This window comes from Centropristis striata, chromosome 1 (assembly GCF_030273125.1).
Source record: "Centropristis striata isolate RG_2023a ecotype Rhode Island chromosome 1, C.striata_1.0, whole genome shotgun sequence".
Taxonomy (NCBI): Eukaryota; Metazoa; Chordata; class Actinopteri; order Perciformes; family Serranidae; genus Centropristis; species Centropristis striata.
Window position 1 is genome coordinate 39,215,010 of NC_081517.1, and position 27,382 is coordinate 39,242,391.

Consider the following 27,382-nt stretch of genomic DNA (forward strand, 5'->3'; position numbering starts at 1 on the left):
CTTTTTGCTCCACCTACATTTGTCTCACAGCTTTAGTTACTTTTGACAGAATTATGCTTATACACAGTTGCCCATAAAGTTAAAATAATTTTGTTTTCAGACACAATCCTCTGTTAATTGGGGTTTCATTTTCAATGTGGTATGTTTGGAAGAGATTGATTAATTAAGTTTTTAGAATATATACACTTTATCTGTCAATAATAAATCCTATTGTCACAATCAGTTAATGGAAAGAGGTAAAAAAAAATGTTATTCTACCTTTACGGGCGACTGTGTATGATATGATGTAATATGTTACTAATCTACTCAGTAGAATAAAGTATCAACGAACTACAACATAAAAATACTTCCACATGAATTTGGAAGTGATAAAATATTCTATAATAATACAAAAAAACTTTAAGAAAAGATCCATTCTACAATTCCATTTTGTCGATAAAACTTCTCTACTTATTTTGAATACAGATTTTTTCTTGTAATGTAGTATTTTTGTGGTTTTACTACTTTTTCTTGAGTAAAGGACCTGATTACTATATTTGGTTGCTCAGTTTATATGCAGCCAGTTGTCAAAATCAGCTGAGCAGTAAAATATTTTCCTTTTTTTCCAGATTATAAGAGATTATGCTTTTTTTTTTCCGGTTAGTCACATTTAAGAGTTCTGATAGTGTTCATTGTTCTTTATGTAAGAAACATAGTTTTTATTGAGCTTAGGTAAAAAACAAACAAGTTTATCAAAGTTGAAAAAACCTGATTCAGTTTTATTATATAACTCACAATCAGAGACATTCCTACACGTGCATTATGATGTACAAGAAGAGGACGGAGACACCGCTAATCATACTTACAACTCTTTTATATGACAAAATAGCAATGCTGTTATTTCTGCTGGGTATAATATATTGATACTCCCCCCCTCACATCCCACAAACACACAAGTACAGATAAAAGATCACAACATTACACGATAAGCAACAGCCGAGTCATGTGCCGTGTTCAATACTGTAGCCCTCTTTCTCAAACGCTGTACATTAAAAAAAGACTTTCTCAAGTCGTTCAGTATCGCTGCTCCTCGTTCACCGGAGGGTTAAAGTGCAATATAGGAACATTTACACGAAAAGAAAACACGAGAGAACAAAATGAAATACATGATAGCTTTAACTACCCACAATAAAAATATGTTGGGTCACGCTTTATTTTACAGGCCCACCATTTCTGAATAATTTTAAATACTTTCCTTGAAAGAACATCATTTGGTACTAATTATATGGAAAACAGAGGCAGGTTAAATATGTATATTAATTATTATTAAATGTAGATTATAGTTAATTCATTCCACTAATCTCCTAATTACTGGAGAGACTTTTAGTACCACACATTATAAAAGCATCATAAAAAGGTGGCTTTAATAGAAATAAAAATAAATCTTTTTTTTTGTGTCTTTTCTGTTGATCCATAGGGTCTGATATATGCTTTTCTGATATATCAGATAAGTATCTTAAAATATAAATAATAAATAGTCAAATATAGAGAATAAAACAATCCAATAATATATTATTAGCCATTTCATATGGAATATAGATTGTAATCATTGTGGCATTATTAATTAGTGGATGTGTGCTTTATTGTTTTGTGCATATCAAAAATGTTTTGCATGCGACTTTTATATGTTATTTTATTCCATTTTAACATCCTTTTGTTTAAATTGAGCATTTTTTAAAAATACATTCTTATAGAAGCCCTGAGAGGCAATGAAAAAAAAATGGTTAATCATTTTCTAAGTCTGATTTAAATAGTTTTCTCTCCTGTGTTGTGATGACAGATCAGATGAAAATAAGGTTTTCCAGGATAAATGTTGAAAATGTAGAAAAACAAGGTTGAAGATAATTGGGTCAGTGTCATCATATTATTTCAGGTGTTTGTGGTTGTAATACTTATTTTGGCCACAAGAGGCTGAATTGCCACACAAAAAAGACTAAAATAGTTTCTTTTTTCCCCAGGTAAGTTTTCATTTCTCCATGCACTCTACACACCGAATATGTAATAAATATATATATATATGTATATGTATTTTTCCTCACTTGCTTCTCAAGGTTTGCGTACATTCACCCAAATTAGCACCAAATCCCAATGTTCTTTCCAGGAAACTTTGAAATTCGGAAATTACAAACTCCCAAAATAAAGGTACAATTAGCGACAGCAATCTTGTGTAGTATGCCATTACACGGAAACACCAAGGTCATTTGTGTCTTAAATTTTCTTTGAATTCATTTTTCCTACAAGAGTTGTTTTTATTGAAACACTGTAAACAGACAAGAGTGAAATAACCGTTTCGCTTAGTCACATAATGTTTAAGTTTCTCTGTAAAAAGAAGGTTTAACTGTAGAAAAACTTGCTCTGTGAGACAATAACAGCCAGAACCGAGGGATCTGGCACTGATGTGCTTTGATTTATCTCGTCACTGTCAGATGGTGACATAGTGTTTTTTATATTTGTGTGTGAATGTGAAAAGGAGACAAGAAGACAGAAGAAATTTAAAGCAGGGAAATAAAGAAAATGAGAGCAACAGATGTGAAGCTCTTGTCCGGTGTTTATGGGATATTTATGTATTGTGCTGTCTCATTCTCCATGTGAGCTGATGTGAGAGGCTTAAAGGGTCCAGATTAAGCTGGCTGAGACTTAAACATCTGTATCTATAAACATCTGTATCTATAGTGTGCTGGCAAGAATCACAACCATCCTCCACTTTCATATCCACAAAGCAAAAACGTAAACCAGGCTTTTAAAAAAATCAAACTGACCATATTGTCTTAGAGAAAGTGTTTGAAAATCTACATGAATGAACGCTTCTAACTGAAGGGAGCGATTTCACTGTGAAACCCTGTCAAAACTGTAAAAAATATTTTTACTTTAGTATTATCTACAAAGTAGTGTCTATGGTTAACCAGCTGCTGCAAAAACGTAAACCAGGCTTTTTAAAAAAATCAAACTGACCATATTGTCTTAGAGAAAGTGTTTGAAAATCGACATTAATGAACTAATGAATGCTTCTAACTGAAGGCAGCGATTTCACTGTGAAACCCTGTCAAAACTGTAAAAAATATTTTTACTTTAGTATTATCTACAAAGTAGTGTCTGTGGGTAACCAGCTGCTGCAGCAAAGAACACAGTCTCAAAAAACGTTTAAAGAAATAAAGAATTATAACATGGCCCCTCCTAAAACCAACCCAACACTCAAACATTTGCCCATACATTCATTAATCCTTCAATGATTGACCCAAACTTGGGAGTGTGGACATGTGCGTGTTATATAACAGTCCCAGGTGGCAGCAGGACATAATGGAAACAATGACTGGAAGTAAAAATCCCCCAGTTAAATTCCACTGCCTCAGTCAGTGGAGTCTGTGCTTCTTCAGTGTGCTTCATCTACAGGAATGTGAGAGGAGACGGATCCAAACGAGCGTTAGATCCTCCAGATATTGTTCAATATGACATTACTGACCAAATTATAAAGTGGTGATTGACAACAGAACAACAAAAAGAATGAAAAGTAGAAGAATCATTTCTAACAGAAACTGTAAAAGATGATTAATTAACAGTCACTATAGGAGTTCAAGAGTACGTCCACACTGAGCTGGATACATTTAAAATCCTCATTTTAAATAGATGAGACCACTATTGTTGTCATTAAAGGGATAGTTTGAACTTATTGAATGGGATTGTATGAGGTACTTATCCACAGTCAATAGAGAAGCAAGCAGGAGTATGTGAATGAAAGCTAAACAATTTACTGGTGCAGCAGCAAAACTTATTATAGCCACTTAAAACTATTAGCGTTTAGCTTTTATGCACCAAATCTCTGGAACAAACTCCCAGAGAACTTGAGGTCTGCTGCAACTCTCAGCTCTTTTAAATCAAGTCTGAAGACTTTTCTGTTTCCATTTTAACCTGTAATTTTTATTCATTCGCTCTTAAATGTTTTATTCATTCACTTTTTTTTTTTTTTTTTTAATTCACTTTTAAATGTCTTCTAATGTGTTTTGTGTATTTCAATCTTGCCCCTGTAAAGCACTTTGAATGTCCCTGTGTCCGAATTGTGCTATATAAATAAACTTGCCTTGCCTTGCCTTGCCTATTACCATCATTTTAAGTGTACGCTATATTGAGAATATTTTCACGGTTTTACCTTGTTGTCAGACAGAACTTTCCAACAAGGAACTGAAGCCGTTACATTAATCGATGCTCTCTTCTAGGCCACCAGACTCCATTAACAAAAACAGTGATTTTACCTTGTAGAACACAGGAGTTGCAGGTTTAATCGGTTCGTTTGTTTGTCTTATTTTGTGACTTTGGTGTTTTAAAGGGTTCATTCGGATTTACACCAAAGTCATCACACAAGAACAGAAACAAACCAACCCATTAATGCAGCAGTAGACCACAAACTCCCACATTCTAACAAGTAAAATGACAGTATTTGTCAAAGAAGTCTGGTGGCTTTGATAAGAGCATGGAGAAAAGCTTCAGTTTTTTCTACAAAAAAACTAAACAGGAGTGTCAGACAGCAAGGTAGAGAGGTGACAATATTCTAAATACAGCATACAACTGGGATTGATTTTTTTTAACGTGTTGTTGCTGCCCCCAGTACATTGGCTTTTGTGTCGGTACTGACTGCCATCTACTCTAGGTGAGTATAAATGAGCACCTTATACAACCCTTTTAAAAAATCCAAACTATCACATTAACCTGGATTTATGTTTTGATTAATCTCACACTAAAGGTGATCAAAGAGAAGGGTAGAGGCAAAAAAAAACAACCGTTTTTTGAAAAACAGAGGTTTAACCAATAGAGTCTCAGCAGAGCAACAGTCTGTCTTCACTGTGCTTATGTAGTTTGCTAATTGAGGACAAATATTTCAGAAATGCAGCTGTTTTTCTGTTGCTCAGACGTTTGTGAGGGGAACATGCATGTTGTTTTTCAAAAATGAGCTGGCTTAGTGTAGACGTAGTCCAAGTTACATTTCTCACAACTGTAAACATTTTCATGCTGTAAGCTTTTCATGCCATTAATAATCCCATGCTTGAAGCATCAAATTACTCAAATGAAAAGCCTGACTATGCATCCAAATGCATCTTATCTGTCAAGCTCCCTTTTTGTGCACCGAAAAAGTCCCTTTAACTGACATAAATCATTCAATAATACATCCTCATGTTATTTCCTTAGTGTCTTTCCAGTCTTTTTAACAGCCCGGGGAATCAGTGTGCGTGGAAAACAACAAGAATGTTTTCAATTCTACTGATAATCTTGGCACAAAGACTTGTTGACATATTTATATTGGCTGGCTTGACAAGTGTAGGAAGTTTGTCTACAGTATGTGCACACTGCCAGAATTTTGGTAGTGACGACTGCTACGGCCAGCTGTGTTTCTCAGCAGTGTGAACACAGTTATGAACACTTCGCTGCTGACAGACAGCAGGGAGCGATCACCAGCGCCAAGTGTTGTGATAGCAGCAGTTTCAGTCGGGCAGTGGGTGACATCACTTCAAACTGCTTGTGGCAAGCTATGATTGTCAGACGTAAGGACGGAAATATCTACCTTGTTTTTGGTTTCTTTCCTCTCAACAAACAGGAAAATAGAAGTTAGAAACGAAGGTCTCACAAAAATAGAAAAAGAAACCGTTTTAGAAATTACAGCATAACGTGTGCATACATATTCTCACTCCGTAAATGTCACATGAAGTTAAAGACCTACGCTTCAAGTTTTCAAGGGATAATAACGTGTACTCGGGTTGAAAAACTGCTGGTGGGAATTCACACCAACTGTTAGGGACTCTGCTGATATACAGTATACGTACTATGTAACCATTACATCAGTAAAACAGACTTCTGGAATATGTTGGCAGTGATCTCATACCAAGAAATCAAACAATCTGCACATATTTTTATAATAATTAAAGCTGCAATGTGGTGTTAGGGAGGCCCAGCTGCTCCTGTGCTCGTATTGTGTCCAGCAGCAGGTTTAGGTTGCCAGAGTTGGAGAAACCTATTCCCAACTTCTGCATCTCAGTATGTGTCTTCTCGGTTTTAAGGATGTGAAAAAGATTACGTGTGACAAAATCTGGGCCACCACAATGTGTGTGTGAGAGAGAGAGAGAGCTGTGATTGGCTGTCTTGTCACCATGGCAGTCAAACCAACAAAACGGTGAGGTGTGACTGCTAGAAAACGAGCGAGCAACACGTCCACAGATGCAGGGACGACAGGGATGTATTTGTGCTGCTATGTTGTATTGCTCATTTGCCCATCTTCTGAGAAGTCACGTCCTCCAGGGGGGCCAAAGACGTGGCCGAGTCTCTGGGGGGCCCCTTGGTTACTTTGTTCTCCTTTCCCTGGTGATTCATGCTTTTTTTTTTTTCATTGGCTCAGGATTTGGCCCAATCAAATTCTGGCTCCATGGAGAGGTGTACTTCAGACATGCCTACCTCCACGCCCATCATGGAACCGTCTGAATCACTGCTGAGCGGAGGCTGGTGCTCACCTGAAGGGGGAGAGATGGAGGTCAGTTATACCCTTAACCCTTTATCGGGCGAACTATATTTGGTAACTTCAGTGGATATCAAATGAGGTAGAACCTAGAACCACATGGATTTCTTTCAGCTAATCAGCAAAGATCAGGCTACGTCACAGACTGTGACACCATGACATCTGACCAATCAGTATGATAATAATATAATAATATTAACTTTATTGACCTTGACCTCCAATGTAAAAATTAAAAATTTAGAGAAAAAAATCAGCAAGAAACATTTGTACAATCAAAGTTGAAGTAATATTTCGAGTTCAAGTTGCAAATTTACTAGATTAAAGTGGCAAATCTACAAGAAAAAAGATTTACGAGAAAGAAGTGGGAGAAAAAGCAACTTTTTTCTCGCAGATTCACCACTTTTTTCTTAAAATATTACCCCCCTCCCCCGGGTCCATATATTCATTTGTTTTTTTCCACATTCTGGCTGTATGTAATATCCTTCAATATTGTGTGTGCCCTACAAAGGGTTAAGACTTATTTTTTTTAATTTGGCTATTACTTGAACCACTTTTAAATATTTTTCTGGTCATGCATCTTAGTGTTACAACATCTTCTCTTATTTATTTGCTATTGTTTAGTGTATATATCATAGACTGTATATAAATATATATATATATATATATACACACACACACACTTATTAAAATGTACTATTAATTATTTTTTTATTATTTTCATCTTTTTTATATAGCTTTATTACTTATTATTATTATTATTATTATTTGTATTCGTTATTATTTTTATTATTTACTTTGTATTTATTTTATTTTATCTTACCTTACTTTATTTTTATTTATTTTATCTAATTAATTTCTAACCTGCCTCCAGTGATTCCGCACTGCTTGACGTTGAGATGGCGCTTCCTCAGTTTGTTCTTTGTTTTTAATGGGATGGGTTGGATGGTGTTTGCTTGTTTTTATGTGAAACACTTTGTGTTAAATTTCTTTTGTATGAAAAGTGCTACACAAATAAAGTTTGATTGATTGATACACGTGTCTCTGAACAGGAAGAATATCCCTTAGTCCTTTGAGGAAGGTTGAATTCTTCGAGTCAATGACGCTGACGCTTAAATGGATTTCCCCACAGTCTGGCTATAAATCAGGTCTTTTCTGGGACTGTTTGCACCCAGTAAATGTCTGACTGTGGAAAGAATGATCGCTGCTATACCATTAACGACAGCGCTCATTATTCACGCTAAAGACGCAATACACTCGGCCCTCCATCACTGCCAACACACAGCAGCAGAAATCCTGACACATCGGCTTGTTCATCTCATGCTAACTGCCTGTCAGTGACATCGTGTCTGCAAGTTCAATACTTCTGCGACATATGACAAATTGCATCTAATTTACATACTAATTAGTCTCGGGGGGGAGAAAACCTGCCAGTGGCGAGCTAATCTGCTGCATGTCAAGCACATAAAAGTAAACATAACTCTTTGTGTCAGAAGCTTTGAAGAAGAGTCTCTTGAAAAGTACTACATCACAGAGACATAGTTTTTTTTAATGTTCCCTATTTAGCTAAATAAATATAAGACATATTTTTTAAGTCGTGCCAACACATACAAAATTATTCCTTCCCTCTTCTCTGGAAGCAGTTTGAAGCACAATAGTCTCGTGATGGCTGGCTAAAACTTACTATCAGGGCTGCAACTTACTATTATTTTACAGATTTCTTGCCTTTAAGATGTCCAGAATTTGTTATAAAGAGACCAGTGACCCAAAAAGATTTAATTAACAATCCAAATCCCAAAAGATTTTTAGTTCACTGTCATTAGAAGCCTATGAAAAGCAACAAACCTCATCTGAGAAGCTTGCTTAAAAATGTTTGAAGTCTTTTATCAAAATAGTTGCAGACTAATATTTCCATAAACTAATCTTTGCAGCTTATTTATGTTTTCAGTGAGTCTCCTGAAAACTAACTCTGTGTGTGTGTGTGTGTGTGTGTGTGTGCAGGAGTGTTGGAGCCAGTCTGACGTGCTGAGCAGCAGGGCTTTGGCACTCGTTACTCAGACACTTCATCTTTACTGTTCCCCTCTGCTCCTCCAGGTCTTCAAAGCCCGTATTAAAGTTTAAATATAAACCCTGCGCTGACACTGAGCAGACTTCTGAATGGCCAAAACTGCAGGAACAACAATAAAACCACCAGGACGCAAATTAATCCAACTACAATCCATAAATGTCCTGCTGAATATCTTCTGATTGACTGATTTTATGTACAGATGAAAACTTTATCTTCTGAGGATAGTTTTTTTCATTAGTTATATAAGACAATTATATTAACAAATAAATTGTTAAAATATCTCCCTGTTTTTCCTTACTCAGCCATAGAATCGGTGGTATAATAACATTTGACTCCAAACATTTGAAACTCGGCTGTGTGTTGGCTTCAGGCGTTAAATGGCAGAAAGAGCACGTGTATGAGCATGTGCACGTACTGGCACTATTAAACACTGATAGCTAGCAGATGTTTAACAGTCGTTACAGTAACAGCCCTTAGGTATTTGCATTGGGTGTTAAACTGTACAGAACATGTAACATAACAAAATATTTGAGTGTATGTGGGTTAGCCCGTGGCTTTCTGGAAAGGGAACTAACTATTCTTACCCTCCTGTGTCACCCAGGAGGATCTGAATCAGGAAACACTGACCAGGTGGCTGCTGGCCTGATTTAGGCCTGAGAATAAACAATTCAATCCTCAAATGAGAAGGGAAAAAAAGGGGGAATAAAACCAAAACCAGCACACTTTTAGAAAGCTGGTTTCCTCAGGGAGATGGGGGACAAAAAGACTTGTGTCATCTGTTTCTTTTTGCAGTTTTAGTCCAAGCACAGGACACAGCAGAAACCAGGCCACAGTCAAAAGGTGCATCGTCACTGTGTTAAATAATGGAGACACAAGAAATACAACACCGATTCCCAAATGTTGGGAAGCTGTATAAAACATGGATAAACACAGAGTGCCTCAAAGTGTTTACAAAGAACAAATGTTCCCAGTTTAAGCATTGGATAGCTTGTTTTGTGCTGTATTTAATTGAAAATCATTGCATTCTGTTTTGATTACATATTTTCCCACAGCTTCACAATTTTTGTTTTTGGGAATTTGGGCTTTAGATACACTGCAGAGTATAGGATGATAATTTTGTCTGGATTAAAACTGAATATCTCAACTCTGATTTCAGCTATAAATCCCTTTTCATGTCATTATCTCTATAATGACTTCTAAACGTCCTCCACATTTTGGTTTATTTGAAAAGCTTATAACAAAAGAACTGTAAGGCCAAAATGCATGCACAAGGCCTTTTATTTGAAAGGTAATAGCTTGTAGTTTCAAATCCATCAGATAAAACAAAAAAGTGTTTTTGGTTCTCATCCATAAAAGTCATATTTGAATGACAATAACTAAAACATGCTTTATGCCAGAACAATACAAATCACCACAAACATTCTATATTTTATCAACTAGACCTGTATAAAATATCAGACTTTTTGGGCTAACTGTGTGTGAGTTTGGGAGTTTTTAGTTTGTGGTGTCACTGGTGTGTCCAAACCTCTTTAAAAACTTTCATATGTGTATATAAAACAAGCTATGGGGTAACTGTACGGGATTAAAAATACGTGATGTCTGTACTTACTGCTGGCGATGATGTGGCTCTCCCTGGCCTGAAGTTCTGCCTCTTCATCAGGATGAATCTGCTGGAGGCCGATCGATCTCCCTGCTGGATCCAGAACCACTGAGCTCTCGTTAATCGTCACTTCGCTCGCCCCGCTGATGGCGTTGTTGGGTGGACCCCCGACAGATGTCTCATAGTCTGGAGGAACGTCATCCAAACAGTCTGCGTTGAGCTGGAATGTGTCAAAGATCTCATTAGAGGCTGTGAAGGTTCATTTCTTTAATGTTTCACACTTGAGTGTCACAGATTAGTGTTGTGTATATATATAATTATTTATAATATTTGTATGTGACTATATTGATTATTCATATATGTACGTATATACTGACCCGTTAAGGGGTAGGACTAGATACGTTTTTTTACTTCTTCCTACCCCCTTTCGAGCTTGCAGAAAGTGCACATTTTTTTGCCTTTTTTGTTTTGTTTTTTATTTAATCATCTATTAATATTTAAACTTGTTTTTTTTATTGCCTGCATGTTCGAAATAAAGACAATCAATCAATCAATCAAAAAAAAAAAAAATAGTCGAAGTGCACGAGGCAGAAGTTATCAAAACAATATAAAAAGGACCTTACTGGGATTCCCAAGGCTTTGAGGATGTTCATTTTACACATGGGACACGTCCGGTGGTCTTGGAGCCACGGGTCCACACAGTGCTTGTGGAAAACATGCCTGAACAAACAGGAATTGCACACATTAAACATGCTAAAATGCAGTGAAGAGTGAAATGTGTAGATATCGGCAGTTATGTTACACGTGCTCATTTGATGCCGACATGAAAACAACAAAAAGAGACACCTTGTAGTAACAGTACGTGCAACAAAGCAATCAAGCACACAAAGCTCACCTGCAGGGCAATATCCTCACAACATCATTAGGCTTATAACCTTCAATGCAAACAGCACAGTTGTCAAAGTCTGACTCAGTCTCCTGTAACACAGAAATATTTAAAAAAAGACCAATGAATTCTCTGATATGATTATCACTATGATTATTTTATTCAAATAGCACCTTTTAAAAACAAAATTAAAAGAGTTTGGGGTCTCCCAGAAAATATCTGTGTTGTTTTCCAAGAAAAAAAATGTTGTGTTGTATATTGAAGACATTGACAAGGGTAGAAATAATCATTTTAACGTGTACAAATCTCCAACTTTACCTCTAGATACTCACTAGCCTGAGGAAGGATCATTGTATTGCTTCTCAAATCAGCACAAAACAGGTTCAGCTGTGCTAACATAATGCTCAGGTGTTTTAATGATCAACCAGCCTTTTAACACTATGAACGTGGATTAACACAATGAGACACTGGAACACAGGAGTGATGGTTGCTGAAAATATATATTAAATATTTCATAAGGTATCAGCTTTAATATTTATCATTTACCACGTTAATAATGTCTAGACTGTATGTCTGTTATTTAAATTAAAAAAAAAAGTGCTTTTCTTTCAAAAACGTAGCATAGATATACCAAATACAATAAGTACAGTACAATTCAAATAACGTCCCCGATACAGTTGTAAAGTTTATGTGAGACCATGGGGACATCATTTACCTTGTCTCCTTTCTTAATGGTGCGTACTTGCAGCTTACTGATGGCCTTTTTGGCAGCATCTCCCAAACGTCTCTGTAGACATAAAAAATGTTATTACTGACATGACTGGTGGGTTTTTAACCAAAACAGTCAGTGACTCAGCAGCGTGCAGGCATCTCATTGTTCTGTTGACAGTAAATGCTGGTGATTGGTCCACATCATCTGAAAAATACACAAGATCGAGCATCACATGTTGTTTGCTGTTTTTTTCAACATCTACCTGGTCTGGTAGCTGGTCACATAGAGCAGAGGATAAAACACCGACTATGCAGCACAGTTAGAAAACCACAACGACAAGAAACGAGGATTAAATCTGCAACTTTTTTTCTTGTAGATTTGCCTCTTTAACCCTTTATCGGGCAAAGAACTATATTTGGTAACTTCAGGTAATATTTCGAGAAAAAAGTTGCAAATTTACTAGATTAAAGTGGCAAATCTACAAGAAAAAAAGTCGCAGATTTAAGAGATTTAAAGTGGCAAATCTGTGTGAAAAAAGTCGCAGATTTACGAGAAAAAAGTGGGAAAAAGCAACTTTTTTCTCACAGATTCCCCACTTTAAATCTCATAAATCTGCACTTTTTTTCTCGTAGATTTGCCACTTTAATCTCATCAACCTATTTTCTCGTAAATTTGCAACTTTTTTCTCAGGTGTGGGATAGTTGGAAGGCTCCCTCATCCCGGTTGACAGTCTTCAGGTGGGATGGAAAACTTCATATAACAGTAGTAATATCTCAGACGACGTCACACCAACATCACGTGACACTTCTGATGAAGGCGACAGAGGCAAGGTAGCCGAAACTTGTCAGGTACAAGAAATTTTGCTTTATTGGCCTTTATAGAGAAACAGTGTAAAAAATGATATCAGTAGGCCTAATGAACCTCTTCAATATAACATGCATGCAGTCGTACCTGGTTGCGGTCTCGTGCGTTGGCGTAGCGAAACCTCTGGATGTAGTAGAAGACGAGCCAGGCGAGGGAGATGATCATGAGCACGATGAAGGAGATGGAGACAAACACGACTGACGTTCTGCTCACATACTTTTGCAGGTTACGTGTTCCTATTGTGATGTGCAACGAGACCATGATTCGCTGATCCAGCAAGGCCAAGATCTCACGGCCTTTAGGCTCTGGGATCATGATGGCCACAACTTCTCCTGTACCTGCACACACACACACACATAACACACACACATAACACAGGAGGGACACATTTAGATAGTAGAAGAGTCAAATCCACAGCTACCCCAGCTAGGAATTCAGGAGTTTTAAAAACTGAGTGCATTTTAAACTGTTCTGTTACACTCAAATTACATATGATGGATCTTTTAGGCATCTTTAAACATCAATAAACATTAATTAATTAAAATATCATTAAGGGAATCTAGTATTTCTCCCCTACAACTATATATTGTGTAGAAGAAGCTTTAAAACAACAGTTAGTGGGATGAATTTACAAAATATATAGTATAACAGTTAAATTAAAGTCAACAATAATTAGTAGATACATTGTTTACTTGATCCAAATAACATTAACTGATTTTGATAATTGTCATTTTTAAGAACAAAAAACAAGACATTTGGTGCTTGCATCTTCTCACAAGTGAGGATTCAAAAACGACTGAGACATTTGCGTTTTTCATTATTTTCTTTTCTTATTATTTTACATTTGATTGCCAAAATTATTAATCATTTAAAAAAATAATGTCCAAATTTAAAAAACAAATAAAATCTGAAATGACAATCAAAACCTTGTTTGCTAATAAGGTAAAACTACAACAAAAATGCAACAAACATAATACAATGAAACAACTTTTTTAAAAGACCAACTGTGTCGCTGTAGGCTTAGACTGCAGCTTCTTTTCCTACAATACTTATAATATTTATTTTGTGTCAAAAGTCACCAAATCTTACAGCTTTTGTTAACAATAAATACAGGAATATTCTAATGCTGAAACATTTAATTGTATATTGTCCAGGATCAGAAATTTGCCTTTGGCTTCACCATAAAACAAGTCACAGATATGTGAAAACATACATATGAAAAAACATCATCTCAATATACATATTCATGAAAAATACAATTTATAAAAATGACATTGTCCCATCAAAAACATCATAAAAGTACAACTCATGAAACTGCAAAGTCATGAGCACCAGCCTGTATCCTTCTCTACTGGACCTGGTTTCAACATTTGGGACAAAATATATTATATATATTATATAATATATATATATATAATACATATTAGTATTAGCCATCTGTAATCTATAACGTCTCCCTGAGGGTAAAAGTTCAAATTCACTGTACAGTGGGTGAGAAGGGTCGTTAATATTTCAACTTTACTTCTCTCCAGAGTTAATTATGCATACTACTTAGCTGCTGTTGTGACTTCCCTAACATTTTGGAGTCCATGTTCACTATTTTCTGCAGCTTGTTCGTCCCTTCAAAATCCAGATTACCGTACCTCATGACCATGTTAAAACATAGGGAGCTTCCCACCAGCCTCCTTTACACAGTTACCAGAAAATTGCAGCTCACTCCAAAATGATCGAGCTTGCGTACCAAGTCGAATCGTCAGTATTTCCCTTGAAAGTAAGACTGCTGTCTAACGTAACGTATGTACCCAGCTATTTCAAATCATCAACCATCTCAACCATTTGCCCATTAATCATTACTGTCTGCATTGAAAAAAATTGTGTTGTGTGATAAGTTCTTTAGTCCTATTGATGTCTTAGTAGAGGTGGGGGGAACAATCCAAGTATTGTGATATTACTGTGGCAATATTATATAGATTCATGGCCGCCAAGTATTAATATTTAGCGTTCTGCCGGCCAGTATTTTTGCTGTTTTTGTTTTTTTCCAGAAGCAGTGGCGGGCTCATTTTTAGGAATATACTGGAGATACTGGTACCATATAGAAACTAGAACATCTAAGGAATCTATAGGCACCATGCTATGTGATATTGTGTCGGGTAGTTGTCGAAATAATAATGCAAAGTTAGGCTTTTTTGTGTTTCATTAAAAGAAATTCAGAGCAGTGAAGCTTAAAGTTGAGGAAAGTTTGATAAAATGCTGCAGTTGTTGTCGTCCATACATGTTTGATATCAGTTCAGCTCAGTTTGACTGAATACTTCGTTGGTCAGTCTGTGGGTTTGACTCTCGCTGTGGAGGAATAAAAAGACTGAAGTGAGATGAATAGAGTGAAAATTTTCTCTTATTTGACAAAACAATTCTTCATTGAATTTTGTGGACATAAAATGCAGTTAAACAGTTAAATCGCAATTCTCACCATATCGCAAAATGCTTAAAATCGCAGTAATATCGTATCATGACTCAAGTATCGGGATAAAACTGGCTCAGGAGCCTGTCCCTGGCACAGGAACAATTGTGCTTTAAAGAGGAGCAGGTGTGAAACTGAAATGTTGGTTCGGACTCTGGTGTATAGATGTTGGAAACCTTGGGCAGGCTGCCGAGGAATTAAACAGGACAAAACAACTAAAGCCTCACTCTCTTTGAATAGAAACCTCCTGCAAACAAGCTTGTGAGGCTGCTGCTTGTCGTGCATGATGAAGGACTGTTGCATTACAGACTCACAGAGCTTCTTTCAGCTCTCACTGGAAAAACACTGCATTTACCGAACAGCATTTCTTTGGGTTTGCATGATAGAAAAAACTCACATCAGGGGGTTGCAGCATTAGCACTAAGACAGTACTTCTTCTCACCCTCTCAGCTAATGCTTCTCAACAGTTCGGTCTCCTAACGTGACAGATAAGCTTTGCCTTCTGCCTCCAACAGTGAACAGCTATTTTTGAGAAATGTTATTGCATGTGCTTTACAGCAACTCAGCATGTTTTGCAGTGACATGGTGCTTACTAAGGCTAAAACATTTTCATTATAGATACATTTGTGTATTTTTGTCTTTTTTTCGCAAAAGAGCAACACATCTCCAGCACAATGTCCCAGAGAGAAAGGACAGCCCTGTAAAAGCCTTGTTTTAACAGTGTAAAGCTCAAAGATGATATTTAAATAAAACAAAGAAAAGAAACAAATCCTCACATTTAAGAAGCTAAAACTATAGTGAATTTTTGCAATTTTTGGATAATAAATAGCTGGGGATTTTCTGTTGATCAATCAATCAATTAATCATGTCTGCTCTAATGTACACAAACATTTTAAAAATAAAGTTTACCAATCACACAGAGCTCAGGAAAATGCAGATATCATCTCCTGATATTTGCTGATCACAAAATAATTGGTATCGGTGAATAAGTCTGGGGATAAATAAAACAAACTGCAGCACAGTGATAGAAAAGATATGTTAATGTAGTTTAAAAATAATGTCCAAATTACATAATGTAGCTTGACAGGGAATGTTTTTAAAGATGACTGTTTATTTAATTAACAAATAAAATAACATTGTTTATTTAATTGAAAGAAAATCACAGTATTTATTTGTGTAAATTGCACAAATTGCAGCAGGACATTGAATATTTGTTTTAGCAAAACATGCAAAATATTTTTTCTAAATTGCTATTCTGAATTCAATATTGTGGTGCTGCAGAGATGAGAGGCTTCCTTTATTAATCCCGCAATGGGGAAATTTTAACCCTTAATGGGACTCATTGAAATACTTGCAAATTCCAAATTTCGACCAGAATATTGGAGGATATTACATACAGCCAGAATGAGTAAAAAAAACATATGAAAATAATATTTTGAGGAAAAAGGTTTACGAGATTAAAGTGGCAAATCTACGAGAAAAAAATGCGTAGATTTATGAGATTTAAAGTGGTGAATCTCAGAGAAAAAAGCTGTTTTTTCCCCACTTTTTTCTCGTAAATCTGCGACTTTTTTTCGCGCAGATTTGCCACTTTAAATCCCTTAATTCGGCAACTTTATTTATTGTAGATTTGCCACTTTAATCTAATAAATTTGCAACTTTTTTCTCAAAATATTACCTGAAGTTACCAAATATAGTTCTTTGCCTGATAAAGGGTTAAACGACGTTGGAGTTTCTCGACACAATAAGGCAGGGGTGTCAAACTCTGGCCCGCGGGCCAAATTTGGCCCGCAGTGTAATTTTATTTGGCCGGCGAGGCAATACCAAATTATTATATTATTATTGTAAATTAATGACATTGATGTGTTTTTTATTTGAAATTTGATTTTGCATGTCTGCACTATTTAGTTATATATTGTATGTTTATAAGCGTTGCTGGTTCCATATTTAATGTTAAAGCAAAACATGTTTGGTGTATATTAAAAGGTTTATTTGTTCAATGTTGGCCCGCAATTTTATTCAAGTTTTAAATTTTGGCCCATTGTGTATTTGAGTTTGACACCCCTGCAATAAGGGAACACCGAGGCTCTGCTCTCTCAGCCGTACAGCTGCAGGTTGATGATTCCAGGAACTGCATCAACAGTCTGTTACATCACATTCCTTCTGCTGCCTGTTTATGACGGCGCCCGCACCAAGTCACAGCGGCTGGCAGCCTGTGGTGCTTCAGTCCCTCCATCAGTCAACATAAACAGTGGCTTTATTCAACCTGCCTTCACTGACAGCCCCTCCTGTGCAGCCTGCCTGACACACACACAAATCCTCCCGCGCTGTTACAGAGAGTTCATTTAAAATGATATTCTGGCTGCCACAGAGGTCGCCACTATTAATACTGACAGAAAAATCCGATGGTTTGTGTTTCCCAGAGGAGTTAAAGGCTTTGAATCCAACAGATACGCTTCTTTTTCAGGATGTAGCTGCGATGCATTATTGGTGTCACGCTCATAAATCCCTTTATGCAACAGGTTTGTGGTAAAATCTGCACAGCTGCTACATTTTACAGACCGGGATTGAGAAGTCAAACCCAAATCATGTTTTATTTTAAACTGCTTTACTTTCACGCATTTGCAAGGCCTCTTGAAAACTCTTGGAAGAAATTCATACAGATAATTTAGTGTTGATTCAGGATACGATACAGTAAACACACTTGTGAAAAAGCAGCATTTAACAATTTTAAAAAATCAGACAGATCTTGACAATGTCCATAATACTCTCACTGCACTCTCTTTAAAAGTCTAAGAAAATTAGATTAGATTGAGGTGCATACTAATGTAGGCATGAATATTTGATTTGTGTTTTTTTTTTTTTAACCCTTCTCTTATTTTGCGGGTCAATTTGACGCATTTCAAAGTTTCTAAAACTTTTGGATAATTAAACATGCCCCGGGTAATTGCTGTTCATGAAAAAATGAACATAACAAGAGGGTTAAAAGTATGTGTATTTGTTTTTATTTTATAGGATTAATTTGATTTGTTGATCAAATGTAACAATGTTTCTATGTTATATATAACAATTTAATTAAAACTTATTACAAAAATAATTAACTGCTTCCATTAGCCATTTGACACTGTTATGCTTGAAAAAGCACTTCATGTGTACTATCCTCTGCACAAAGAGCCAGATCTGCAGCCACTCAGTGCTCCAGCTGGCAGTATCAGTACCACTGTTAACACAAAGCTTTATCCTTGTATTATGGTGGCTGCTCCCTCAAAATGAGTTGATGTATGTTCGAGCTTCTAAAGCAAACACTGCTACAAACAATGACAGAGAAAACAAAAGCTTGTATTTGGGCGGCAAACAGACGGTAATACGGAGCTGAACAACACTGTGTATTCAGACTCTCAGGGCACGAACTGTCACACTTCTTAACTCCAGATTTTGTTTTTATCTTTCTTACAGAAATTACAACTTAAACAAGGTATGCATGTGGTTAGAAGACTCAGAGTTTGTAGAATAAATGCGTTAAAATAGGTGGATTCATGATTATGTTTTCTACTAATTCTCAAGACTCCCTGACAACGCAACCACGCAACTGCATGAATGTTCCCTGTTTTTGTAAACCTGTTTTTCTAGTGTGTAACCTCAGATACACACGCTGCTGAGCTGCAGGTTTATGGTTTTATTAAGCACGACCATATGGTGTGGAGGGCAAATCACTGTGATGTAACAATTGCCTTTGTAAACACAAGATAAACCACATTATCTCATGTCAACAGGCAAATGATTTCAAGAATAAAGCTGTTGCTTCCAGAGACTTTTAGAAAAATGCCCGTGTATGGCCATCTCCAGCTTCATGGCTTGCAGATATAAGCAAAGGCATAACAAGGCATGTAAGATTTCCCTAAGCCTGGACTCTTATCTCCTTCTTCTGTTCACTGTGACGCAGTCAGAGCGGACAAAAATAGCTGCTTCTAAAACAGGACGCCAATGTCTGACACTGAGGCTGAACTTGTGAAAAGATTCAGACCAACTTGGCCAAAATGTGCAAGCAAAGAGGGAATAAACACTGAATGGCTTACTTCAGTAGACAACAACCTGTTCAGTGCTGGGAATTTGATTTCTTTAGTCTGCTTCAGAGAGGATCACACTGAGGAGCAGATTACCACAGAATTAACTGCTAAACGCTTTATTAACAACCGTGTGCTAATCTGAGCTGGACAGTTACACAAAGCAGACTACACTTATTCAGACAAGCTTATCAAAAAAAAGCTTATAAAGTTGATGACTAACTGAATAGTTTGAAATGGTAGAATTTGCCATCCTAACGATTCTCATATCTGGATGGTAAACATGTAGCTGAAGCCAGCAAGTGGTTGCAAATAGCTAGCCTGGTTCTGTCCAATAGTAACACAAACCAGCAGCTCAAAAAGGTTAATTAATGAATACAAAAAATTTAGTGTAAAAACAAAACTCCTGTGGTTTTACACAAAGTTATCTCACAGACAGAAACTGGGCCTTTCGCCATCAGTGCGCCCCGACTTTGGAACAAGCTACCCGAGGAGATAAGGCGTGCAGACTCAGTCTCTTCTTTCAAATCACTTCTTAAATCCCACTTTTATAGGCTTACTTTTATGTAATTTTTTCCATTTTATTCTTTTCTATTCTCTATATAGTCATCCTTATACCTTTTAATTCTTTTCTTATTATTTAATAACGTTTCTTTGGTATCTGAGATAGTCTTGTAACTGAATAATTGTAAGCTGTTGTTTTTAAAGGTGCTACAGAAATAAAGTTGTTGTTATTATTATTATTATTATTATTATTATTATTATTAATAATAATAATAATAATAATTGTTTATTTGTTTGTGTGCCGGTATAAACACTAACAAAGTTTCTTTCCATCATCACCCGTGGTCGAAAAATATCTGTTGCTGCTTTGTACCTGTTGTGGAAGTCCCAGATATGTCGCAAAATCAAATGCAGTCATGTTTCAACGATGGCATCCATGCACGCAGCTCGGTGAATTCCACTGCTTACTCCAGAAACTGCATCTGGATGACTTCAGATCGCTACTTCAGTGGTAGGAACCCGAAATAATAAGCAGATTTTTCTGTGATGCAATTGCAATTAATGGATCAAAAGGTTCGACGACAAGCAAATACATTTTAAAATACTTTTTGTATAAATGTAGTTTGGATCTATCAGGGCTATGCTGCAGGAGAATCCCAATACTGATGGGATTTCACAGCACACATGACGCAAATATGGTGTTTGCATAATCTGGTCCCCTAGTATGAAACTTTATCTCTTCGCATCTTTGCATTGACTTTTTATGCAACTGAGATAAGGCGTGCAGACTCAGTAACTTCTTTCAAATCACTTCTTAAATCCCACTTTTATAGACTTGCTTTTATGTAATTTTTTCCATTTTATTCTTTTCTATTCTCTATATAATCATCCTTATACCTTTTAATTCTGTTCTTATTACTTAATAACGTTTCTTTGGTATCTGAGATTGTCACTGAATAATTGTAAGCTGGTGTTTTTACTTTTTGTATGAATGTAGTTTGGATCTATCAGGGCTATGCTGCAGGAAAATCCCAATACTGATGGGATTTCACAGCACACATGACGCAAATATGGTGTTTGCATAATCTGGTCCCCTAGTATGAAACTTTATCTATTCGCATCTTTGCATTGACTTTTTATGCAACTGAGTCACGCAAACATTTTTTGTAAAGAAACAGTCTGGAATGTAGCCATTTATAATGTTTGCAATGTTTTTTCCATTTGAAATAGCCAGGCTAGCTGTTTCCTGTTTCCAGACTTATGCTATGTTAAGCTAAGCTACACAGTGAGGTGGGATAAAGCCACACATTCAGAGTTGATAGTATCCAGACTCTGACTCCACTCAGCCATGGTATAGAAGGGTTAAATGAAGCCAGGCCCTGAGAGGCTTCTGGCTCTGGTAACTGTGGATTTTACAGCCCAGCTGTGTTGGCTCTGGACAGGAAAGTGCTCCTTTCTTTCTCTGGCAGCCTCACATTCAGTCCATGCTTTTGTCACTGTACTGTGTGTTAGCTTCCTCTTCTCTAAAAGCTTTCTCATCACACCTCTCCTGCCTGACGTTTCTGTCTCTTCTGTTATATTTATGTCATGGCTCAAAGCAGGGAAAGCCTGTTTTTTTATTTCAAGTGAAATTGTGCTTGTGACCATCTGGTGAATACAACATTGACTTATGTTTTAGCTTTTCTTCTGTCCCCACTGACTCCTAAGACGAGTCACTGTATTTGAGTAAAAGCTTTAGAGGTTTTGCATAGAATTTAAATGATATGCATCTCCTGACAGGTGGCTGTGACACTTTTGTACAAAAGGACCTTTTAGTTGAAAAACATCTTGTAATCAATTAGTCCAGTGTGCTGTCAATTGTGCGCTTTTTGTTTGAACATCTGTTTGTCCGCAGATCCTTTTGTCCAACAGACTTCATGCATTGTGCTGTTGTCTGGCACAGGCGTAGTGGTCTGGTCGGCCACACCTCTATGAAAACGAGCAACAAGCTGTGAGCCCATTGCCAATGGAAATACAAATCAAGTGGAAAAGCAGGCTGTGCTCACAATGACTGCAGAAAGCCTTGAACTCAACTTTTACTCTCACAAATAATACATCTTATTGTCTCAGAGTTAAAGTCAGAAACTAAAATAAATAACTTGGCAAGTTTTGAACAAAAAGGTTATTTCCAACTCCAGGGCAGCTGTAGAACCACGTCTACACTAGATTATAGTTTCTTTATAAGTTTTTAGCCCACAAACTCCAAAACAATGAGCCAGACACTATCCTCAAGGGTGGTTGAAGCACAAATCATACAGCACAGAAAAAAAACGAAAAAACAAACAAACAATAGCCCAACAACCACAAGTATTGTATTTAAAACTGCATAAACGTGGAACTTGGTTTTCTATGATCTCTTTTGCTGTTGGCCTTTCTTCCTAACCAACATATCATCCTGTTCAAAAATACTGACTGCTTGATTGAGCGAGCTATAGGCAGCCACAGCAAAAAATGGACACATGCACGTGTTGTTTACATTGTGGGGCTGCAAATTGACCTGTAACTGTCACCTGTGGCTAATCTCACCAGGGGTAGTGTGGGATGCACATTCAATGTATTTACTACCTCTAACCCTATACAGCAGGGGTGTCAAACTCTGGCCCATGGGCCAAATTTGGCCCGCTGTGTAATTTTATTTGGCCCGCGAGGCAATACCAAATTATTATATTATTATTGTAAATTAATGACATTGATGTGTTTTTTATTTGAAATTTGATTTTGCATGTCTGCACTATTTAGTTATATACTGTATGTTTATAAGCGTTGCTGGTTCCATATTTAATGTTAAAGCAAAACATGTTTGGTATATATTAAAAGGTTTATTTGTTCAAAGTTTTAAATTTTGGCCCATTGTGTATTTGAGTTTGACACCCCTGCTATACAGTAATGGTTAAAAATAAACAAAAAAAAATTGCTTTAATTACTGGAAATCACCTCACTACATGCCTCGTGAGAACCTCAGAGAAACAAGAACAATATTAAAGAACTAGAGGAGAGTAAAGAAGGGAGACCACATCTTCACAAAGCAGAACAAGCATCCAAGCCCCTGAGTCAGCAGGCGTGTGTGTTCATGAAGCGCTTATGAACAAAAAAAACTTCCAGGATTATCAAACCAATAGGAACAAGACAAAAGTTCCCAACGGTTATTTTTGTCTGACATCTTTTACATCGAACAGTGCTGTCTTATTGTGACCACATAATGGCAGTAAAACAAACCTCTGTGTTTTTTATCTACTTCTCCCACTTAAAATACATTTTGGTTTCCTTATAGAGAAACTTGAATGTTGTATTTGCATCTTTACTAGAACGAGCTTTACATCATTGACTTTAAATTCTAGCAGCTTTGTTTTAACTTTAAATAAGAAAACATTGACCAACAACACAGTTCTTCAGCCCTGAGTAGTGTTTGCAGATATTTATTTCAGGCTGCGAATAACCAATACGTCAACACTGACCGCTCCACTTGTTGAGCGCATTGCTTTGACACACAGATCCGATCTGCAGGATCTTTAGAAGTTTTTAAATCCTCCTTAAAAACACACTTTTTTCCCTGGCTTTTAATCAAGTGTAAGTGGACATCTTGCAAAAACAAAATTTTATTTACATTTTTAATTTATTTTATTATATTTTTAATTTATTTTCTTCTATTGTTGCACTGTGTTTATGTATTTTAGTATTTTAGTTTTTACCGTATTTCCTGCAACTGTGATATCTGTACAGCACTTTGGTCAACCCCGGTTGTTTTAAATGTGCTCTATAAATAAAGTTTGACTTGAGTTTGACTTGACACAGTAACTGAAGGAGACTCAGGTGAGCATATATAACATTTTATCAACTCAGATCTTTTCATTTGGATTCTGATGGCAGGACATAAGGAAAAAAAGGGCATGTTCTCTGTGCATCCTTTTATCTCATCAGCCACCAGAGTTCGTTTGAAGAGGAAATCCATAAAAAGTCTATTTATGAGCTTTCTATTTAAACTAAACTTTGTTGACAATACATTTAAAATAGGATTTCTATATTCGGCACAGAAAAACATGACCACTGTTTTGTTTATGAACTATATATCTTATTTACTGGTTGCAAACAAATGACTCTGGTGCTGTTTAGACAGCCACGTGTTTGTCCAATTATCTTTCAGCCTGCGAAGCCTTCGGCGAACAAGGACAAGAAATGTGACTCTCCTCTGAGGAGTCTGTGTTTTCATGGCATTTTGCATGGACTCATGCAAAAGGTGTACTTATTGGGTGTGCTCTTGACATGTTTGCTTTGGTGGTGTGTTCATTGTGTTTAAAGCCAAGAGATGGGTTTGTCATGTTCTTCATAACTGTGAGACTGCAGCAGGTGCTTTTCTGCAACAATTGTAATTGTATTTTTGATTGTAGTAGTTCCTTTCTTAATTAATTTATTGATACATGTAAAGAAAATTGGGGAAGTTATGATTCTCTATGGGCTTCTCTGTGAATATCATGACAAGCACTTCCCTGTTTGTTGTTTATTGCATAAAAATAAATCAGGAGCTCCACCAGAGGAAAACTAGACACATAACAGTGCAGCAATAATGGAAAAATATTTGTTATTCTTACCTGGCAACTTGTGCTCACTGTCAGCATTTGTGAGTGCTTTGATTATTATTGTGTTGAGAAAAAAAATGGATTTGCAGTTCTGTGCTTCTGTGTCTTTGTGCTTCGGCTTTGTAGTTTTCATTCTTCAACACAATGACTGTTCTTCTTTATGTTTATTTCTGATTAAGAATGCATAAACTGTATTTCACTGTGTTTAGACGAAGTGTGGGAAACTAAACCCTGTGAAATAAATTTCGAATGGAAATGGGAAGCTGTGTGTTCAGTGAAATGTAGAGCACATCCTCTGGTTAGAATAGGCTTTGTGGAGAAACTCAGTTTTAAAGATTTGTATACTAAATCAACTGATCAATTAGTCTTAAAATTGTCTGAATTCTAGTCGACTAATAATTTCTCATTTGTTTGACTGTTTGTGCTGAAAAAAATGTAATTTGAATAATTACTTGAACTATCAACGGCCATTAAGGGACTGAGGTTAGAAATTAACTTAGCTATATGCACATGCACAGTAAATCAGACTTGTCTGTATTTGTTCCTTACAAATAAAAAAGCAAATTAATACAGAAATGACAGTAAAACTGAGTATTTAGTGTTTTGTAGGCCTGGCCCTTCGTAGTCCATCAACTATATTGGTCATTTTTGTCCAAGACGACTAAGATTTATTTAGTTGATTTTGCATTTTTCATGTTGGATGATGTATATCTATATAGGAAACGTATGAGTACATCTATGGCAAACACAACATTTTAAGTGGATCTTTTACATTATTCTATGTGGGGAAATGCAGTTTTACAGAACTTGACATAATTGTTTAAGTGTTAGTCGACTAAAATTGTTTTAAGTTGAGGACAGCTCTTGTACATAGCCAGCTGTTATTGACCAATTTTTATTGGCCAATATATATGTGGTCAGATTTGTAATAACGTTCACTTCTACTTTAATCAGTTATTTCCTGATCTTAATAGACTGCCAGCTGTCTGGGTTTAGGCAACCTTTAAAATTTGAGAACTTGGCGACTTCCTTTATGAAATACTCGTGTCTATTAAAGTGAAAAACTGTATTGTTTTGGTATCTGCACTGGAACTCAGTGCTGTAATGGCAGTTATATATATTATCAATGTTGTGATACGAGACTAGAGATTGTCTTTAATTTTGGATACTGTAATATCGTAATAAGGCATAAGTGCTGTCTTTTCCTGGTTTTAAAGGCTGCATTGCAATAAAGTGGTGTATTTTCTCAACTTACCAGACTATTATTAGCCTTTACCCACTTGGTCATTACGGCAAAATAACATAACATAATATTTATACATAAATAAATGAAAATATTTTCTGATTTGAAAGCTCAGATAGTCAACCCTACAACATTGTTACAATGTTGATATCAAGATATTTGAGCAAAAATATTGTGATATTTGATTTTATCCATATCACCTGGTAGATAAAACAAGATACAATGCTGTCTGGGGTGTCCTCCCAGTGAAGAAAATAAATTGGAGTGCATAAACATCCCTTAAATTGGTGATGAAGTGTTCTCTCGGTTGCCCTTAAAATTCAAAAAGCATGAAAATGCCTTACATGCTGCCCTACATTCTTAATCAATGTCTAAGCTCTGGTACAAACAGCTGGTGCCCTTAAAAAAATGGTATGGTCCCTCTCCCTCAGACAGCCTGAGTCTACCACTGGTTGCACCCACATCTGAGAAAAACTTCTCCAAGACCTACAGACAATTTGAAAACTCAGCAAATCTATGGCAGGTGATAATGAGTCCATCTGCTTGGGGATCCGGTGCACTTTTCTACTTTACCACGAAACGAATTGATTTTTGAGCTGATTACACAGATGCAGAAGAGCTCTGGGACCTCAGCAGAGGGAATGAAAACCATTCATCTTGGTCAAACGAGCCTCAGCAAGTAATTATTGGCATTTGTATCCTCGGGGCCTCCATCACAGGAGTGGACAGGAGAGTAAGACAGGCTGACAGGTTGTCTCTTACCTGGATGGGGCATTGTTATGGTGTCGTTGACACCGCTGGAGCCCACATTGTAGATGACAACTGCAGAGGCGTTGTAATTTGCAACATTTCGGATCTTCTCTCGGTATGTACAGTTCCCTGCAGCCACCAACGCCACCCAGGCGGTGTTGTGAGGGACGGGAGGGAACCGGACGTTTGGGTCGCACGCCTGTCTGTCATGCAGGTTGGACGGCACCAGGACCAGACCTCTGGCTTCTTTCTTGGGCGACTGCTCTCCGTAGCGACCGCACTCGGTTTTCTCCGTCTTGACCTCGGATGTGACAGGGTCCAGGTAGGTGATGTTGACAAAAGCAGTGTACCATTCTTCTTTCTCTGCAACCGTGAAGTCCAGGCACAGCAAGTGTACGAAACAAAACGACAGCAGCCACGTCGAGAGAGCCAGACTGCGGCAAGCTCGGATGAGGGACGGTGCCATTGTGCGGCTGCTCTGGGGATGGAGGTCCGGGTCTTTCTCAGTGGAAAGCTAGCACCACGTCCCTCTTTATACAGGAGGTACCGAAAAGCATCAGCCTTGCAAAAGACCCAGCTTCACACACCAGCTCTCACAGGCGAGCTATACTCAGAGTTTGTGAGATACGTGCAGGAGTCTACTACCCACCACCACCTGCAGGAAAGACGACTCTGTGTGTGTGTGTGTGTGTGTTGTTGTTCACCATCAGCTGTTTCCCGTCCTCGCTCAGGATTGGCTCACCGCTCATCGTCACGTGGTTTGGGCGTACCTCTGACGCTCCATGGCCATGGCATGTGGAGAAACTAAAACACTCATAAATCATGTAATCCACCGCCAAACAAATACATACACATCAGCCTGGCAGCTTATGAGCGGTTTTGCGTTATTGTTGCATTTTGTCATATTATGGATTTGATATGTGTGATAAACTGGAGGCAACGCTGGATTTCTTTGTTTATTTTGGTTTATTTGTGCATCATAGGCAAAGAAAATGAACTAAATTGAACTGAAATTACTATAGACGTTTAATTATATGAATAAAAATAGCATTAATCTAGCCAATTAATTATACAATTGTGTTATTATG

At 36.9% G+C, this 27,382-nt stretch overlaps 1 protein-coding gene across 1 annotated transcript; it reads right to left on the bottom strand.

Moving 5' to 3' along the window:
- Positions 1 to 667: 667 nt before the first annotated feature.
- rnf150a (ring finger protein 150a) lies at positions 668 to 26,939 on the bottom strand. Its single transcript, XM_059342024.1, has 7 exons — positions 26,307 to 26,939; positions 12,750 to 13,000; positions 11,802 to 11,873; positions 11,096 to 11,178; positions 10,824 to 10,920; positions 10,210 to 10,420; positions 668 to 6,530 (listed from the first exon to the last, which is right to left on the bottom strand). Exons 1-7 carry the CDS (start codon positions 26,758 to 26,760, stop codon positions 6,415 to 6,417), a joined length of 1,284 nt encoding a protein of 427 aa, XP_059198007.1. The 5' UTR covers positions 26,761 to 26,939; the 3' UTR covers positions 668 to 6,414.
- Positions 26,940 to 27,382: the final 443 nt, after the last annotated feature.

Coding starts and splice junctions, on each gene's coding strand:
- rnf150a (XM_059342024.1), bottom strand. CDS start 26,760: ATGGCACCGTCCCTCATCCGAGCTTGCCGCAGTCTGGCTCTCTCGACG. Junction 13,001..26,306: donor CATAACAATGCCCCATCCAG/GTAAGAGACAAC, acceptor GTGTGTGTGCAG/GTACAGGAGAAGTTGTGGCC. Junction 10,921..11,095: donor GTGAGGATATTGCCCTGCAG/GTGAGCTTTGTG, acceptor CTGTTTGTTCAG/GCATGTTTTCCACAAGCACT.